At 38.3% G+C, this 19,907-nt stretch overlaps 1 protein-coding gene across 7 annotated transcripts in view; it reads right to left on the minus strand.

Annotated features, from left to right (window-relative positions):
* Positions 1 to 1,058: 1,058 nt before the first annotated feature.
* Positions 1,059 to 19,907, minus strand: part of NEIL3 (nei like DNA glycosylase 3) — a 357,388-nt gene continuing 338,539 nt past the window's right edge. For all 7 annotated transcript variants that reach the window (XM_032468751.1, XM_032468753.1, XM_032468750.1 and 4 more), the window contains 8 exons: positions 16,648 to 16,782; positions 16,133 to 16,346; positions 13,797 to 13,871; positions 12,068 to 12,234; positions 9,508 to 9,677; positions 7,641 to 8,058; positions 3,135 to 3,309; positions 1,059 to 1,704 (listed from right to left, as the gene is read on the minus strand). In XM_032468751.1, the coding sequence (XP_032324642.1) occupies positions 1,522 to 1,704; positions 3,135 to 3,309; positions 7,641 to 8,058; positions 9,508 to 9,677; positions 12,068 to 12,234; positions 13,797 to 13,871; positions 16,133 to 16,346; positions 16,648 to 16,782 (1,537 nt within the window). In that variant the 3' untranslated portion in view covers positions 1,059 to 1,521. The remainder of the gene's footprint in view (positions 1,705 to 3,134; positions 3,310 to 7,640; positions 8,059 to 9,507; positions 9,678 to 12,067; positions 12,235 to 13,796; positions 13,872 to 16,132; positions 16,347 to 16,647; positions 16,783 to 19,907) is intronic.

The following is a 19,907-nucleotide window of genomic DNA, read 5'->3' on the forward strand; positions in this document are numbered from 1 at the left end:
ATCTGCCTGCTTTTGTTCACTCTCCAGTATTGTTTTTAATTTTTGCCCAGAATCTAGAGTTGCATTCAGGTGAAGCTTACTCCATAATGGAAGCAGAAACCTCCTTGAGACTTTGACGGGAAATTTCATTAAAACTCCAAATTAATTTTGGAAGAATCGCATTTGTAAAACATCCATGTTTTCCAAACAAGATGCTGTTTCGTCTATCCATCTGGTTCTTTAATGCTTCTCAGTAAAATTTTCTTCACATCAATCCTGCATATTTTGTAGATGTCTCTAAATTTATTATATTGATATCTATTATTTCATTTGCCTATATTTTCTTATAATTCATTTGCTAATTTTTGAAGACTGGAATTTATGGAAGCCTGCTTTGCAATAGGCCTTTTCCCTTGTTGTTGCATAAGTAATACACCTCCTTCCAAATGCACACCCTGTGTACTTCACATCAGGTCACTAAGACCGTGACTGGTCCTGTCTAGTTCTTGGTCTGCTCTGTAGTGTTATTATTACCCTGTTGGGTGAAGATCACTGACCTTAAGTTGGTTTTAATTCTCTCTCTTCAGTGTAGAGTTCAAACACAGATGGCACGATGGAATATTTTCTGCCCTGGTAATTTCACATGCTGTTAACTTCTAGAGCTCTGCACGGGCCCTTTCGTGATGGAAGAGAAAGGGATTTCCGCCATCCTCTACACTGTCCTTTTATTAATAGATTGAACCAGCTCTGAATGGAATTTTCCACAAACATGCAGAAATGCCTTAAGATTACTGTTTTGCTTTTCTTTCAGGAAGTAATCATACCTGAACTAAATTTAAAAAGAAAAAGGAGAGGAGTTAAGATAAAACTAGAACCATAATAGCACATTAAGCTTTTGCAATAAACTTATTTTAAAAAAATTAACAGATCAGAAAAGTTTAAACCAACTTCTCTTTTAAAGATATATAGCCAACTTCTTCTGTTCTTATATATTACTTTTATATTCTGAATTCCCAGAGCTCTCCATGAAAATGCATTTGAAGTTATACAAGTGTTTGGCATGTCCCTAGCATCTAGAACTTGATGTTTGTTGAACAGAATAAAAAAGAGAAAGCATTAATTTCTATAAAGAAGATCCCATTTCTTACATTTCATTTAAAAAACAAGAAGTTTCTTTAATCATATATTATGAATAGTGGTGATATCTAAGAAATTACTCATTACAGACAGAATACATTATTTTATTGTACTGCATACCTCTCCCCCCACAAAAAGAAATTCACTGCTTCCCTGAAGAAGTTACAAGAGACTAAGAACGTACTAAAAATACTTTATCATAACTAAATGCATTAAATATACATTCTAAATGGATTATATTATATATTTGATAAAAGACATATGGCATTCATTAAAGCAAAAAAAAAGCCATATAATGGAAAGATAGTACACTTAAATGAACAGTTCTCAAATATTGCAATAACTTTACACTTATACACATTTTGAAGAGATTAAATGCTATATATTCTACACAAGGAGATAATATTAGCATCCTGGAATAATGTTGATTCCTGGCCCATTTTCTGCCCACTGGAAAAAATTGCACTGTTTTTCCTTCCCAAGAGAGCACACAAAAAAGTTCCTTCCGTTGTTAGGTCCAATCTTCAGCACTGTTCTCATGATGCAGCGTTTGCCATGGTTGCAGAATGGGAAGGACAGATCTGCCCACTGCGGGGAGAAACAGAGATGGCGAAGTTTAGACGGAGGTTAGAATGGGGCACAGGCTGAGCCTGGACATGTATGACTAGCGCCAGTGTCTTCGCTGATGTTGCTGGTCTTTGACACTGTAAAACACACATCATCATTCGCTGATGCCCTTTAAAAACCTTATATCCTGTTGGAAGCATCTAACAAATCTGCTTGAATCACACAGAAAGTTGTCATAATTCCGAGTTTCTGTCTAAAGGCGTATTTACAGAAGTTCCTCCACTTTATTGAAAATAGTTGAAAACTACCAGGATCTTGCTGTAAAGCAAATCAACAGTCTTCCTGCTAGAGGTCTGGTTGAGCTAAAGCTATTAAGTAAGACCAAAGATTTGTTACGATTTTAAAACTAAACTTCCTTAGTCTCCTGGGAAAATAAAGAATCCAAAACAGAATACCTGGACAGATTCCAGGCAGATTCCATTGTATTATTCTTATCCTTATTAATTTTGGCCTCATGAGAGCTACCAAGAAGGCTGTGATACCATGAATACTGCTAATGTTTTCTCCATGACATCTATACAAGCTTCTGGGGGTGGGGTGCGGGGAATCAGTAAGTTGAGAAGGATGGGGCCCCCTCCTGGGCAGGGGTTAAGCTCTAAAATCATTACCAAACTTTCCCTGGGAAATTCCTCGGGAAGGTGCCACACTGAAGACACGTAACTTCTCTCTCAATAAACCCAGCCAGAAAACTTCTGCTCCAGCACTGAAACAAATCAATATTTTCTTTTTCCAATTACACACCAAATGAAGTGGTTGGGAAGATGTGTTATCTTGGAACCTCAGGATCACAGTCAGCAGTGAGAGGCTCACACTGAGGACGCGGTCAGTGAGATCTGACTGAAAGGGCTTCAGACTCCTGTCTCTGGTCACACGTTCATTGCTAGGGACACATGCATAAACTGAAAGGTGTGGAGAACGACCCAGCGCTAAATCGTTACCGTGCATCACTTTTTTAGGTTAAGCTTGCACAGTAGGATTCGCTAAGCTTATTGTAAATCCAAGGCATGTAGGGGATTTTTCCCAGGTACCTCCATCAAATGTATAAACTCAAGGTTCTGATGTAATGCTGAAGTTGGGGAGAGTCAGTCTGGATTATCAGCCACCTGGGTAAGTGGCTCAACACCTCTCTGTCTTTGTAAACCAAGGGGCAACACTTCCATGCTTGTGGTTACACATATGACATACTCGAATAATCAAATAGCTATCATTTGATTTATTTTTCTTTTTGTGATGAAACTCTTTCAAGTTATTCAACATTCAGGGTTTAGACTGCATGTCAATATGGCTTTTAAATTTAAAGGTAAAACCGGAAACAGATGGCTATTCGTTACATTTTAATAACAGAAGTATTCAGGGACACTAGCGTTAAGCTTGGTAAAGGATACACGTACTTCAAAAAATCCACACTGCGCTTCTCTAGGTAGAGGACACGCATAGAAGTGCCTGCCCTTGTTTTCTCCATCCTTCCTCACCACTCGGAGGATGCAGGGGCGGCCGTGCCCACGGCAGCGAGGTTGGCCAGCATTGGATGTACTTGGACCATCTGTCACGTGAACTTGAAGTTCGCTGTAATGACAAGTTACAAGATAACTGCAGCATGGCCGTGCCAAAAGGGGTCATCTCCACCACCTCACCCCACGTGGGAATCCTGCCTGACCAAAGAAAGCAGACCACGAAGTGGACCACGGCCAACTTTACACAATTACACCCACTCCTGCTTCTTTCAAATGCTCGGTTTTCCCAGGTAATTCTAACTCACTCCCAATGCTACCTAGGTACCTAAGTTAAATTTAATCTACATTAGGCAAGGAATTTAAATGCCTCGAGAATAAAAACAGCTGACTGGCACATCCAGTCCGTCCAGTTTTCATTTGTGATATTTAGTTCTTTTCTTACTCAGTAGCCTGACAGTGTGGCCATTTTATTTCCCCTAAAATACTCTCAAGTCCCAGTACCCCTTGACCCCCAAAGTAACTAGAGTCACAATCTTCTCTAATTATTTTCTCATCGGTAGCGAACTCTCATCAATGGCTCTGACAAGGCCAAAAGGATCACTCTTCTCTCCTGACCACCTTAAAGACAACTTTCTACGCTTTTCTTTGATCAAGGCTACTGCAAAAGCTGCAATCATATTTCAGCTGCCTGGCAGGGCAGAAACGTGTATTTTGTCAAGCAAGCGAGGAAGCTTCATCCTCCCCCACCGTGAGGATCACGAGTGTCTGGGGGTTTAGTCCTGCACACTGTGCATGAGGCCCAGAGGCCGGCCTTCCCCTGTAACTGCACATGTGGAGTTTCCTCTTTGAAAAGGAACTTCATGATTATTTTAAATTTGTTTTTATATTTTGCATATTTTCAATGCCTGTATAATAGTTTTTTAAAAAATAAACTAACTGAAGAGGAAAAGAGCTCTTATTAATTACAAGAAGTCCTTCCACTTAAGAGCCCTAGTTTTACACTCTTAACGATAAAAAATTTCTTACTTTCTTTTTTTGGGGTTAATTTCTAAAGAACAAAGTATGATTCTTAAGTGATTTTTAAAAGATACTTGTAAATTCCTTCCTTCCTAAATGACATTCTTCACATACTTGTTTCTATAGTGATGCCTCGGGGCACCCTATCTAATTGAAACGTTCAGAGTGTGAGATCTTTTTTCCCTGGTTTTACTGAGATGTAATTGACATACATGAGCTCTTTCGTGATGAAACTGTTTTACACTCATTTATAAAGCAGAAGCTTAAATATGTTGCTTTAAATGGACCCAAACACCCTGATGTCTGGGGTGGACTCACTCACGCCGAGGACAGTTTCTAAAGCTGTTTGTGCCGCAGGTGTATGTGGATGAAAGCAGCTGGGGGCATTACTGAGGAAATCATTACAATTAAATACTTCTCCAGCAGGTATTCTGTGGGTACCTTTTTCATGGTGGAGGTGGTGGCTTACATTTTAGCATCACGGGGAAGGTGAGGGGCAGCAGATTTCTCTTTTCCATACCCCCTTCATCTCACCAGCACACCCTCCGCCCCCAAAGAGGCAGTATTAAAACTTTAACTTCAAGAGGTCATGAGAACCAAGAGCAGTGCTTAATGGATAATGGGCTCTCAATAAATGCTAATAAACACTGAACATGTTCAATAAACATTGTTCAAATAACACTGAACAAAGGTGAGATAAAATTATCAAGGCGATTACTAAGCACAGGTTTGTCATTTTAAAACGGATATTATTTTTTCACTGATCAATTTATCATGGGTTAACTTATTTTACAGATGGGGTGATTCATTATAATAAAAAAACACTGTCTATAAATTTTTTGGAACTAATCAGTCTCAACTAATGCAGATTTTGTAGTTCAGCAGTTATTTCAAGGATTCCAACAAACAGAGGTTAAATGACTCATCCTGGATGGTCCCAGGTTGTTCTGACATCCTTGGGGACTGAAAACTCCAAAAGGTGACCCAAAAGCATGTATGAGGTGTCAGTGCCTGACTGGTGATTAGAAGGGGAATTTGGCAACCCTGACGGCAGCAGACCCGAGAAAATGTTAGTGATTTTGCTCTTTTCATTTCACTCATCTACATAAGCCTTCACGTCAGCTCAGAAAAACTTCAACCTAAAAACACACGTTGCATTCTTTGAAAAGGTGTCGCTGTGTTTTGCTCTGTATTTACAATAATTGGATCAAAGATTTAGTACTGTGTCTAACAGGCATTCTTAACTGCTTAAAAATGGGTTCGACTATATAATTTATAATCCAGTAGCTGGGTAAAATTCAAGTATATCTAAAGACCAATCTGAAAATACGCCTCATCAGCATGGCACGTATCATGCAGTGATGAGATCAGTAATTAAGAGAACAAAAGGCAAATTAATTACCATATAATTATTAAAGAAAAAAATGAACTAGCTCTAAATTCTCTGAGTGGACCACCTGCTTTAATCGTATTATGTTGTGAGCTTCTGCGTGGCATCCTGTCCACAAGATGAACGCTGTAGCTGCCAGACAAGGAGAAAAATGAAATAAATGACAGTAATTTGCAATTTATTCCTTGTAAAGTAGCTGGGTGCAGAAGGGCTGCTGGGTGAATGTATTTCATCACTTGACATTTATTCTGCTAGTTGATCTTGATTGATTTTAGAGTCTCAGTCCTGGGGTTCTTATATTCAACACATACACACACGGCAGCGTTCCTAAGTAATGCTGTGTGCTGTGATTAATCATATGACCCTATTACTAATGGCTTATGAAGAAATCATTTAAATTTAAGGTTACGTTAATGTTTTTTTAAATCCCTAATTCATTAGTTAAATTGCCTGAGATTTTCTACAAAGCACTAAGGAAATAAAAATATGCCAAGATACTTCATCGGAGCACAACGAAAGCCACAATATTTTTAACTGATCACATCTGTGTCTTTCCACTTAAGCTACACAACAGAAAAGGCTGTTCAAAAATGATTTTCCTACAGGATGGCCTTCCCACTCAGACACTCTCAACTAGCTCCTTCATGAACTTGCATCATGAGACATTAATTTGGGTTAAAGTGAAAGGCAGTATACTGACCCAGGCACTTAAAAGTTTACCCCACCCCCCATAGCTTACATTCAGATACCCATCATTTATAAGTATTGTGAACAAAAGTCAAACCAGTTATTATAAATGATTATGAACACATTTTTTTAAAAAATCAATCAAGGATAAATCATTAAGATTAATTAATGGTAAATTTAAATTTCGGATGGGAAACGTGAGATGAAAACATCCACTGACCAAAAACTATCTCCGAACTGTTATGAAATAAGCTTTGAGGATTCTCAGAAGCTGGTCCAGGCATGTACACCAGTGGTCCCTCACCTCGCTGCCCAAAGAAGACTCTTTCCATCAGCAAAGACACAGCTCATCAGAGGCGAAGCCAGAAATCAGAATCCCTAGTGAGATTACTTCAGATCCCACCCCAGTAAGTCTTCCTCTGTGTCCCACCGGCAAGAAAAGACACGGGGGAAGACGACTCCTCAACCTTCCCTTCATTCAGAGATGCTGGATATACAGCGCCTGCTTCCTGAAGGACAAGACAATTGCGGAGTGAAGTCTCTCCCTGGTGGAGGCATGCTGTCAGGTGTGAGAGGACCAAGGGACTGAACAAGGTTGGGGAGAATTACCGACAGAGTTCCAGGAGCTGCTAGTAACCATTAAGGAACAAGGATGACATTGCTTATTACAATGTCTGTATCCCTAGCGACAGTAATTAAGGGTCTTCGCCTGAACGTGTAGCTGGTAATCTCATAAAACATATGTGGTCTGGTAGTATTCAGCAATTGGAATTATAATTTTAAAATTTCAGATCTGAAAGATGTACACATGCTCTTTTCCTTTTTGGTTTGAAACAATGGCCACCATCCCCCTTAGCTGTCTGAAATAGAGCCACTTTCTTTAGCAGAAATGTCACTACAAGGATCTCAGATCCCTTTCTGTAGAACAGAAGACATTTACTAAACTGCTATGAATGACAGTTTCCCTTTCAGAAGAAATATCTTTCATAGAAGAACTAACTTAAAACTGCTAGCAGTGGAGACTGATAACCAGTAAGGTTATGGGGGATTTAATCATTTTTCTTTATACTTTTCAGTATGTTCCCAACATTATGTATTAAGCGTGTATATGGTTACAGTCAGAAAAAACCCCAACTTTTTACAGGTGTAGGAAATTCTTTTTCACTCCCTTTCCTTCTCTAACACTAAAAGCTGGAGGAGGCAAGGGACGCAAATTACTGTAGTAGTCCTTCCGGGTTTGATTTACATTTCCAAAATCAATTCAGCTTCTTTAGCAAGGGATGATTTTTCTGCATTCTTAAAACTTAAATGCAAGTATCTTCCCAAAATCAAGGTTGGAAGCCTCATACCTGATAGAAAACCCAGGGTTGCACCTTTTGTGGTCTGGTGATGAGGACTGGGTTGTTTTCAATTTTTTATTTGCTGGACTAAATAACTGAGACCGAGAGCAGACCATCGGTGACAGGTTGACTTTGTTAGACAGTTGAGTTTTATGGTTCGTTCTCTCCTTGGAGGGGGGCGGTGTGTCACTGAAACAAACGGCAGGAGGAGATTCTGGAAATTCCCCAGCTGGTGTCTGGTTTTGGCTTTCTTCTCTTCCCAAAGCTCTGGACATACTGCTGAAATCAGTCAAGACAAGGGTTGTGGTTCCAAATGCAGTTCTCCTGTTGATCTTCACTTCTGTACTCGGTTTTCCAAAACGATTACAAGGGTATTTGACTAAGTAGTTCAAGGCCGTAGGATTCTCTTCATTCTTGAGTACTGAATCTGGAAAGAGACCAGTAATTCTGCAGTATTTCCTTACACATAATGTATTGACGATTTGAAACATCTTTTCATTTGATTAAAACATTTAGTTCATAGATTACAGTGGCCTAATGTACGGAACTAATAATGCAAAGTAAGCTGGGGCAATTCAGAATTAACCATCTTCTGATTAGGAAATAAAGTATTCTATAAAGTGCAAATTTTCAACAACTTACTGGGACTCAGAGGTGGGTTTAACAAAGATTTGTATTTGCTTTGTATTACGTTCAAGCATTTAAAGATCATTCAGCTGTCAGTTTTGTAATAGGCCAAATATTAAGGCAGTGGTAATTATGAAGTGACACAGATCAGCAGTTAAGAGCCTGTGCCTAGATGATCAGGAATGGTTCTGTGAATGACGAGAACCGATGAAAGGCTTATCAGAAATAAGTAAAGATGAATCACAGAGACTTAACATTTATTACATGTGTTTCAACAAAGCATCCTAGGGTTTTGGAATCTGTACTGTGACTTTCTCTAAATTGCAGCTAATATATATGCCTTTCATACTCAGATAAAATAACGAGAAAATAATTAAGGAGATGTGTAAAGGCATTTCACAATGTCTAAATAAATGTGGACATCTAAGATTGCAGCTTTCTGAGGGCTCTCTGTTGAATGAGACTGAAGAGGGAGGGACAGAAATAGGAGACACAGTCCCTTCTGCTACCAGCAAAGCTGTACCAGGGGTGATGCCCACCCTTCTGGCCCAGAGAACAAAACACAATATGACAGCTCACACAATGCAGGGTCCAGAAGTCAAGGAGGAACTTTCTCCTCTCTAATTGAAGAAAGAAGGAACACTTTGCGAACACAATGGAAGCCACATCAATGAGACGGTTCTTAATCACAGGTTTCCTCTGAGGTTTTGCATTCTCTGAACGCGTGAAATTGTGAGCTATAAAGAGTTATTTTGAAGGATTTCAATGAAATCAGTACAATTGTCTGGGTAAAGATTTTAATAACAAGGGGTAGGAGGGATAAAGAAGAGAAAGAATTCAGCATTTTTCTATTCCACCTGCAGAGATATTCTTACAGAAATCCTCCCTTTCAATTTATGAAACACTTGGACTGAATAACAAACTCAAAAGTTGCTGAAATCTGCATAAAACAAAGCTTTATTGAATAATTCATTAGAAACAGTAGAGAACAGATGTGATCATCTCAGTTTTTTGAGATACAAAGGCACACACTCTTTTAGCACAAGCATGTTTTCCCTCCCTGTTTAAAAAAAAAGTGCTCAACAGAATTATTAGCATGGTTAACATGCAAAGGCTGGCAATTCATTTAAACCTTTCAGAAAGCAAGCATTTCATTTAGGTATGAAATATCAAAACGGAACAAGATAGATACCTGACTATACGATTAACCCTCTTTGAAATGAAAGGAACTCAAAATCAATAGTCTTACCAGCAGGCCTCGAAGCCAGGCAAGCATCACATGCCTCAGAAGACGGCTTATTTATTAGTGTACAGACCTCACACGTCCATTGTTCTTCAGACTTCCGAGCCACACAGTCCATGAGGGGATCCCCCCTGCTAAATGTCCAACTGACTGTAGTGTTTCTAAATGGCAGTGTGCTGTAAAAGAATTTTTAAAGGTAATCATTAACACTTTTATTCTTGTCTTGTTCTTATACATTCTGGGTTTATTTTAGAAACAATTTCAGAACCATTAATACCCAAACACTACATGTTTCCTATGGCTTAGAAGTTCTATCTAACTTGGAATAAAATGTTTTCACTCTGCTGATTGCTGTTAAAGACAGAAATAACAAAAGATTTAACTGAGAGTCAAAGAATTGTGGTTTTTTTCTTTTTTAAACCAACTAAAAATATTGGACATAGCTGCTAGGAAACATTTTCTTAACTAATGTTTTCAGTAAGTGGGACTCTTCCCAATCAAATCTAAAATATATTTATTCAACCAAATTAGGGAGGAAAAAAGTTATACAGAAATTAGAACACTGAAAGTAAACATGAGGAAAGTTTTACATTGACTTCGTGTGCTTCTAGAATTTCTCCACAATACCTACTAGGCACTGTATTAATTAGTTGATCTATAATCTGTAATGATGAAAAAAGATACCTACACTTGTGTTACTTCCCTCCGGATAAAACTGCTTCATGCTGGATGTCTAATTAATAGGTTAGTAAGCAAACCATAAAACGGACCGATTTTTGGCCACAACCATAAATCAGGAGTCTCTACCTGGAATTCTTAATTGGCTCTTTGTTGTTACACGAAATGCCTTTCTAAAGCCCTGATTTGGTCCCGCTCCTCAATACGCGGCTTTGGGTCTGCAGAGCACATCGCGTGGTTAAGCCCCGACGACAGTGTCGTGGGTTCCTTTCATGATTCCAAACACTGACACTGAAGAAAGCTCCTTCGGTAAAGGCTTTTGTATCTTACATTTCAGAACATGAGTTCTTCGACTTTCAAAGGTAGCCTTGTTGTAACATTTTGCTCCTTACATATAATTATACCAGGTTTTAAATTCAGCCTTGACTGGTAAAATCATCAACAGCGTAAGACACTGTGAAAGTAAGACATCTCATTATGGTTCTTTCATCTTTACTTACCTTGACTTCTAATGCCACTCGTGACTTCTTATTCCCATGGAGCCCCAGACCTCGTGTAGAATTTGTTTACTTGACTTAATCCTTGCCCTCCACTCACTTACTCTGAGAGCCAGCATCATGCATTTATTCATAATTAAGTAAATGCAATTTAAATCACCTTCGGATTTTCAGTGTGCTCCAACCTTTCACCACTCTCGTCTTCTATCCTATAAACTTCGTTAACCACAAGGGGATGTTGATTGTTACATACAACAGCTTTGGAAGCATTTTTTTTTTCCCCTACTGCTCCATGTCTTCACCACCTACTAACAAATTCTTTCCAATTTCTTCTTGGATGTGTAGCAGGTGTCTCAAACTTAACAAGTCTTTAGAAGGCAGGATAACAGCATCCTAAAGACAGCAGGTCACAATACCAGGAAACTGTAAATGACACTTTATAAAAAAAGAGGATCTCTGTAGACTGAATTAGGGATCTCGACATGGGGCGATGATTCTGGGTTATCTGGGTGATCTCTTAATCCAAATACAAGTGTGCTTGTAAGAGAGAGGCAGAGGGAGATCTGACACACACAGAAGGTGAGAAAGCAGTGTAACCAGAGGCAGAGACTGGAGTCACGCGGCCACAAATGGAGGACTGGCTCCTTTATATTGTTAATATTTTGCTCAGCCTTCCCCAAAGGGACCTATGGCCTCTTACCAGGGTAAGTGCACACTGGGGACAAGGAGATCATCAAACCTTTGGGGACTACTGGACACTGGTTATTAACTGACACTAATTCCAGGAGATTCAGTCTCTATCAGTCAGACTTCGGCTTGTGGAGGTCTGGTGATCGGTGGGGGTTTCAGCTCAAGTTCATCTCCCAGTGGGTCCAGTGGGTCCAGTGGGTCCCTGAACCCATTCTGTGGTTACTTCCCCAGCTCTGGAATGCACAGTGGGAATAGATTTACTCAGCCACTGGCTCAGTCACCACGTACAGATTTAATAAGTAGTCGGTTGTTTCCCCAACACGGCATGAATTCTGTAAAGAGAGCTTGCTTACGTTTTATAATATTATTTCTAAATAAAGCAATCAGTTTTGAAGTTGGTTGCATTTTTCCAATTATTGACTAAACTACCCCTCCTGGTAATCACTTTACAAATGAGATTAAAGTGAAAGCCTGGATATTAACCTTAAAGAGATTTTCTACTGAATTTAGGAGAGGTCCATCAATCATCTTCAGCTCATTCTGGTTTTGGGGCGATACCATTTACTATTTCCTTCCAAGGGTTCAAAGACTTGTGAGTGATGTTCTGCTCTGAACAGCCTGATAGTTATTCAGTTATGTTCTCTTATTAATAGCTTTTTATTTAGAGAAGTGGGGCAAACAGTATACTTTAGATTTCTCACCGTATGTCAACGTGTTGAGGATCTTCTTTCTGACAGTGAGGACAGAAATATGTCATTCTGTTATTCTCCCCTAAGCGACACACAGTTATTCTACTGTAGCACTGAGCACAATTAGGACGCTTGTAAACCTTATAGTGTTTGGAGATAGCAGATCCAGCTTTACAGCACTGAAAACAAACAAACAACATTATAATGTTATCTACAAAACACTGTTCACGAGCCAAAGTTATATTCCTGAAAGTCATTTCTGAAAATGATTTGTTAAAAATTTACATATGTTTGTACATATGTTTGCATAATCTTTTCTTTCATCTGAGAAAATGGTATTGACAAGATTTAGCAATATTTGTCAAATAAGATATGGGTGAAATAATTAAGTCATTATTTTATAACTTATTAGTATTCAAAATTGTTCTTTCCATGACTTTACCCTCTTATCTAAATGGGATATAAATGTTCTATAATTTAAAATGTCTTTCATGCTTTTAAGGTTTTTATAATTAGACATAATTATGTGGTTATGAGGAAAAGACTAGATTAGCTTTAAATCTGATTATTTTTAGAACACTGAAGCTGCTCACTTTGTTTCAAGAGCCAAAAAATTTATTCCTAGGGGGAAAACTTAACAAGATTGTCTTCTTTGTTGAACTGAAAAGGGATGGTGTTTAGTTTTTAATCTTTACAGATTCACTGAAAAAGGAAAATTCGAATGCCATTCTAGCAGAGAGCATGCTCCATTCTGGTATAAGTTCTGTTTCAAAAGACATGGATATCCTCTGTCACAGCTCCACTCTGCTCACCTACATGTAAAGCTCCTACAAAGAGAATGTTTGGGATTTATATCAGCAGTGTGAAAATTTAAAAGCCCAGAAATACGGCTCGCCATATATAAGCTGAAAATTACATAAAAAACTGATATTGATTTAAGCAAAGTATTGAAATGGCTAACAACCTGGACAGAAAATGAGCAGCAGTCTGGGAGAACAGGTGCGCACGTGTAACACCGGAACAGCCACAGATACTCAGGGCTGCTATGTAAACCAAGAGGCTCATTAACAGTTTAGGCCAATTAATGAAGAGTCTTACAATGCCAGACTTTCTGACAGTAAAAATAAACATTTTGATAAAGAAAATGGACTGTAAAGAAAAAAAGACATTTATGATACTTGGTTGAAAGATAAACTGTGTCTATTGCACATATATGTATGTATATATGCATATATACAACGTTCAAAATTTACAGTTTAGTAAGGACATATTCTCAAAACAGCCTCTGTGGTAGGTAGAGAAATATTATCATCCCATTTCACAGATGAAGAAACTAAACTTACATTAAGTTACCTAAGTAACATTAACAACAGAGGTGGTACGTGGCAAATTCTGACTGAAGTGAAGTCTATTTACTCCAAATTCATCTATTAAGTCTCTACCTCTAGGCTTCCTGTATTTTACTTCCACATGTCCAAAAATAGAACAAGAGTCTAAGTAACAGTTAATATAGCTGCTCCCCAACTTGATATAGATAATCTAATATAATTATAGTTAGACAAGTTTGGACTGACCTATGACCCCAAATTTCAAGATGTTAATTATGCCCGCGTCACTCTCCCTTCTTGTACCTCTACGCTCTTACCACTAGATGGCTACATACAGCCTTCACATTTTTGGTGCAATCAAAGGGAAATAATTGACATTTCACATAGTTGAAAAAAATTTTTTTTGCTCTTACCCTGTAAAAAAGAATGCTGAAATCACGAATCATTCTCACAAAGTGATGGGTCTGTTCATCTGTTAACTGACAAACCTTAAAATAGAAAAATGACTCAGGATAGTTTCATAATTTGCTCATTACTGTAGAACATAATACCACAGGCCAGTTCTATCAAGAGAACTGGAACCAGATTTGAAATAGACGCATCTCTTTTAGAACTTGTATAATCTATTTAGTGTCATTAATAGTGTTTTCATTTTTAAGTGATTGTACTACAGACAAAAAATACCATTCTTATTTATAAATTTAAATTCTAAAGTCAAGTATTTATTGGATATCTATTCTGTACCAGACATCTTCAAAGTCCCAGCATTGCCCGTCATTGACCCTGAAAAGTCTTGCTGGATTTTCAGAAAAAGAAAAAAAAAAAAAAAAAAAAGGAAAGGAAAAAGAAGGAAAAAAAACAACAGGAAGGGAGGGAAATAGGCACAAGAATAGATGGCCAGCAAGGTCACTCTCAAGCTTTAAAAAGACATGAATTTATATACATGCATTAATGCTAAAGTACTTGTGAACACATGGGAGAATTCAGAAACAGACCTTACTGAAGAATTTTGTGACACAGCCTAACACAAATCCCAGGGTTACCCTTGCAGAATCAAGTATCATTTGGCACATGGAGCAATGGTAATTCCAGAAGAAATTCTACCTGATGACATACCTTTATTGTGTGTATATGAGCACGTATGTGTATCTATATTACAATAAAACAAGTTTATCAGGGACTATAAAATCTAAAACCATCCAGTCGACAAAATCTTTCTAAAAGTATTACATATTTTTTGATTTATTTAAAGCTTAGAACATATATACTTCTTAAACTCATTTATTTCTTACCACTTTTTATATACTATATTCAATCACACCTTGACATACTAAACTGTACTTTTTCAATAATTGTGCATGTGCTTTTAGGGGGCTAATAGCTAAACTTCAAAAATGTCATTAATTTTTAAACCGCCAAGCATCATGGACAATGATCTTTTACTAGATGAACAGCTGGATGGATGTTAAAAAGTAAATTGTCAGTTTATCAAAGATATTAACAATGCTCTGGGTGACAGTACTCTGGGTTTGTTTTTTCAAAAATACTCTCCACAGAAGTCCAGGTGATTTTAAAAAGCTCTAAGCTCATCCTTCTTAAAATTCTGTTTCATTTCCCCCATATTACAGAAATCTGACTAGCTTGTTCCAAGCATGAAAAAACAGAACCTGATCTAGAGCAATTATTAACTGGTTTCTTTTAAAACTTATTTCCTACTGATTTGGATTTTGCAAAAACTATCTTGGAAGTAATTCCACAAAATAAATAGGTACCTTTGGAGTCATGTAAGAAATGATGTTGTTAGTAGAGACTAGTTGGGTCTAGATAAAAGCCCTAAGGTAGCCTTCTTCCCTGGAAACTAAAAAATCCTTTTACCTGGGTTTGGGTTCTAACCTCTCTGACCTTCTTACAATTTGCTCCTATTAATGACCATTCTTTTTTTTTTTTTTTATAACAATTTTAACCTCTCCATCTCTGTCAGTTTTTTCTTCGTCAGCATATAAAGAAGGTAACGTTTCTCCAGTTGAAGAACAAGGGGAAAAAAACACCAAAAATCCAGCTCTTGTCCTGACTTCTCTCTCCAGCAGTCTAACATTTTCCCTTTGCTCCAATCTAAGCTATTTTAACAATTACTCTACGTTGTGTTTCCATTTCCTCACTGGATCACTTACTCCTTAGTCCCTGCTACCTGACTTCCATTGTCACCGTTCCACCAAAACAGCATTTTCCCATGTCACGAACAGCTATAAACAGGAATACAAGAGTGTGTGTAGAGTGTGAATTTAACATGCTGGATACAGAAAGAAAGCTTCTAGCTTAGTTCATACGTTGAACAAGTATTTCTTTAATGCCTTCCATGCGCCAGACACTGTATTCTAGATGCCTGGATACATCAGTGAACCAGACACCTCCCTCATAAGAGACTGCATTCTAGCAGGGGAAGACATATTTCAACAACATACATCACAAATAAATGTTAGGTTATATTTGAAAATGATCAATGGTATGGAGAAAATAAAAAGCAAAGCAAGTTATGGAAGACTGGGAGGATGACGTGGGCGGCGGGGCTGCCCACAGCAATTTTAAATGGAGTGGTCAGGGTTGGCCTCACTGAGTTGACGTGAGCCAAGACACCCGAAGTCTGTTTGGGGAGAATGTGTTACTGCAACGCTGATTTCAGTGTTCCATGTCAGTCCCTTCACACTGTTTAAAAATACAGAAATCATTTAAAAAATTACTTAAAACTTACCTTAACAGCTGGGTGGAGACCACTGTCAAAGAGAGCTTCATTTTTGATGATGTTTCCTACCCCGGGCAACACTTTCTGATCCATTAACACATCACAGAGCATCCGTCCTTTCTGCTTTTTAACTTCACTTTCTGCTCTTGAGAAACTAAATTTAGGTGAGCATACATCTAATTCTTCCATCATTCTTATCCTCTGTTGGCTTTCTGTTGAGCTTCTATAGAAAGGAATACAGAACACATTAATCATGTGCCTGGTTACAGTCCACAAAGTGTCAGTGAAAATGAGCTTTGATACAAATATAAACACTTTATGTTAATCAGCATATGAGTTATACAGCCAAACAACAAACACCCTAACAAACTACGTTATTCGAAGGCTCTTAAAATGAGGTTTTAGCAATTCTAAATCAGTTTTGAAAACGTTATGGATTTCCACATGGGACATCCCAAACTTAACTGCAGAACCAACAACTTCGCAGTTTTCCAGCTGAAGTACTTTTTCCTTTAATTTTTTACCTGATTTCTACCGATGAGTCAAAGAAACAAATCAGATCTGTGGTGAGCTGCACTTCGAAAACAGGAGAAACTCCATTTTTACTTTTAGATTCAAGTGGGTTAATCACAAGGAAGCCTTTCATTCCAAAATGAATCCTGGAACAAAAGCAAGCCCATTTTTGAGTGGCAGAAAGTATATCACGCATCAAATTTCTGTTCCTTCACCATAATTTTTGGATTAGAAGCAAAGAAAAGTTAGTTACAACAGACACGTCAAGGGCACAGAATGGCAGCTAATGTTCTGTATTTTTTCATATTTTATATATATATATATAAATGGCTTTGTAGTCTTGTAAAACTAGATGTGGTAATCAATTTTTCAACCCACAAATAAAATTCCTAGGGAAATAATAAAGCCCTGCCAACAAGCCCAAGAAAACACACCCGTGTTCTCTTTTCTTGTCAGATGAAGTGTCTTTTATTCAGGGAACAGCCTACTGTCTCTCAGCTTTTTCTCAGACTCAAAGGCTTGGGGTCAGATAAGGCTAAATGTAAATTGCCTATAGTTGGTGTTTTGATGAAATCCACAAAGCCACCAACATTCACATCCTTTTTTCTAGCCCCAGTGGACTGGAAATGTTTACCTCTTCCAAAATGAGATCCACAGGGTAAGACACTTACTCTTTTCCACCCCCTTGCTTTGGGGTAACAAGATGAAATTTTTTTTTTTTTTTTTTTTTTGCAAAATCTTTTGTATCAAAAGACAACTCTTAAGTCAAAACGCTATTGTCTTCAATTTTCTTAGTTTCTTGCTACCTTTATATGTATTAGGAAGTGGGGATTTATAAATATTTACAGTTGACTTGAAAGCCACAATGCAGTGATGAAAAATTCATAGCCTTTCAGTTTTTATAGGGTTGATTAGCATGTCCAGTTTAAAAAAAAAAGTGGTTTTGTGAGACCGCTGATGATGAAGATCAGAAACGATTCTCAGGATGAAATACCGCATTCTCCCTTTCAAATCCTTCTCCTTATAGCTTTGTTGAGTTAATAAATATGGCTCTTTTGGCAGCAAATGTTACTGCTCTGTGCTTCTAATTCTGAAGCACCGTGTTATAGTATTGTACAAGGTTAACCAGTCTAACTTTAAAAATGTGCGTTTTAAACTCTGTGTGCCCTACTATCAATCACGAATGCATTTAACATGCCCCATCGTTCTTGACAGGAAAAATGTGTGCCTGTAAGTACTTCATAATTTAGCTTATGGAACCTCAGCCCTAGTGAAAGGTGTACAACTGTCACGCCCAGAAGCCATCACACCTGAAATCTTTTCAGCTGCATGGCCCATAAAGCAGATTCTAAATCACCTTCTATAATGAAAGTGCATCCACATAAAAAAATCTCAAAGGTTAAGACCCAATTCAAATTCAGGACTAGCCCCAGTAAGAACCCTGAACCAAGTAGGTATGCCTTTTTCGGTCTTAAAAATCTTTCTAGGGGGAAATATGTATACAAATAATTATTTTATAGCAAATATTCTTTTTACTTATTTTATTTTTATGAAATAGCAAAATATTCGGATAACCAAGCCCCAATAAACCAGTAAGTTTTGTGTTTATTTTTTGTTAAGTACCCTTTATCTTAAATTAAGAAAAACATATCAGTATCATGAAAAATTCTGAGGCACAGTAAATACCTGTACTGTTATAATTATTGGCATACTGGTCTTTTATAAACCAGGACATACGTCCATATTACACTTGCATTCAAGAGTTCAATTTGCTTTTCAAGATTCCTCATTATAATCAATCTAGTTTCGGAAAATTTTCTTAGGTCCTTATTTCTATCCCTTGATCCTCTCAAGCTCCCTCCACCCCAATCCCACTGGCTACCTGAGCTCACTCACTCTGCATGTGACTCTGCCTGCCAGCCGAGGGGCATCAGGCCCACCCTTGGGTGGTCACTGTCCCCTCCTCATCCCCATGCCTTTCACACAGTTGATTCAGGAATGGACACCGAGTCAAGCTGGAGTCATCAGAGTTCTCCTGACAAATTTATTTGGGACACAGAGAGATCAGCTTTTCGTCAGGACTGGGAGGTCTATTATGGGCGTTCTCCATGGTAACACTTCCCGACATGGGCACCAGGAAAGCCAAGAGAGGCCCGTCTGCAGAGGCAGACCACACAGACTCCAGTGGGGAACAGAATTAAGAAATACAGAGCGTCCTCATAGTGTTTAGTCTTTGCTTCCAGTTCTACCTGAAGCCTGACTGCACTATCTTTAGGTCATAAGACACCCATATTCTTACAAGAAATAATCACTGAACTTGTTTGAGTTGGGCTTCTGCCACTCGCAACAGAAGTTCTCATGTGAAAGTTACGTCCAAGCTAAAAAGTGAAGTGATAGTAAGAAAATTCCTCCACGTAGAAATAACTGCCTATAACAGATCAATAAATAAGACCTGATACTGTTCGAAACATCCACCACACTCTTCCCAGCTTCCACTATCAGAATAATCTGAACATCCTTGAGCAAAATGAACAGCACCAACAATGGTGCTGTCACAGGTTCAGATTAATGACAATGGCACATTGCAAATAAGGCAGTGGCTTATGAAAATTGTCAAATGCCCTCCCAGAAGTGCCACATGAGCAGCAGACTGTAAAACAGTTTAATATAAACATTGTAAAACGGACACGGGGAATTCAAAGAAAGAGGTTAGAAAAACAGATAGGGACTCAACCGTGTTGAAAAAGGAAAAAGGAGTTCTGCTTCTGCTTAGGATGTAGACGCTAAAAGTAAATATGGATCCTGCCCTAACAAGGACAGAAAAATTACAATATTTACAAAATCATAAATTTCCTTGAGCCCACGAGAGACATGAGGTTGCAGGCAGCCAGGTGAAGTACACTCCAAAGAGTGGCAAGCCCCTGCCCCTCCGCGGAAAGACAGACAAATTGTTCCGTCTGTGGCAGAGTACAGGCGAAAGAGACAGCTACCATAAATATGGATAAGAAGAAAACAGTTAATATTTTCAACAAACGTTTAAATACTGATTGTGGCTGGGTTGACAGTTGAGAATCCCTGGAGCTCCAGACATGAAAGTACACCCTCCTTGGTAAGCTCCTTTCCACGGGCATCCACAAGTTAGCTGCACTCAAGAAAGATGTAAGTCATGGCAGGGGACCTGAACGAGCCACCTTTGGTGGCTTGGCACCTGTCTGCATGAAACCCTATCTCTTTGTTTCTTGAACATGTCTCTTAAATGAAGCAAAAGTCT

Source organism: Camelus ferus, chromosome 26 (assembly GCF_009834535.1).
Source record: "Camelus ferus isolate YT-003-E chromosome 26, BCGSAC_Cfer_1.0, whole genome shotgun sequence".
NCBI classification, from domain to species: domain Eukaryota; kingdom Metazoa; phylum Chordata; class Mammalia; order Artiodactyla; family Camelidae; genus Camelus; species Camelus ferus.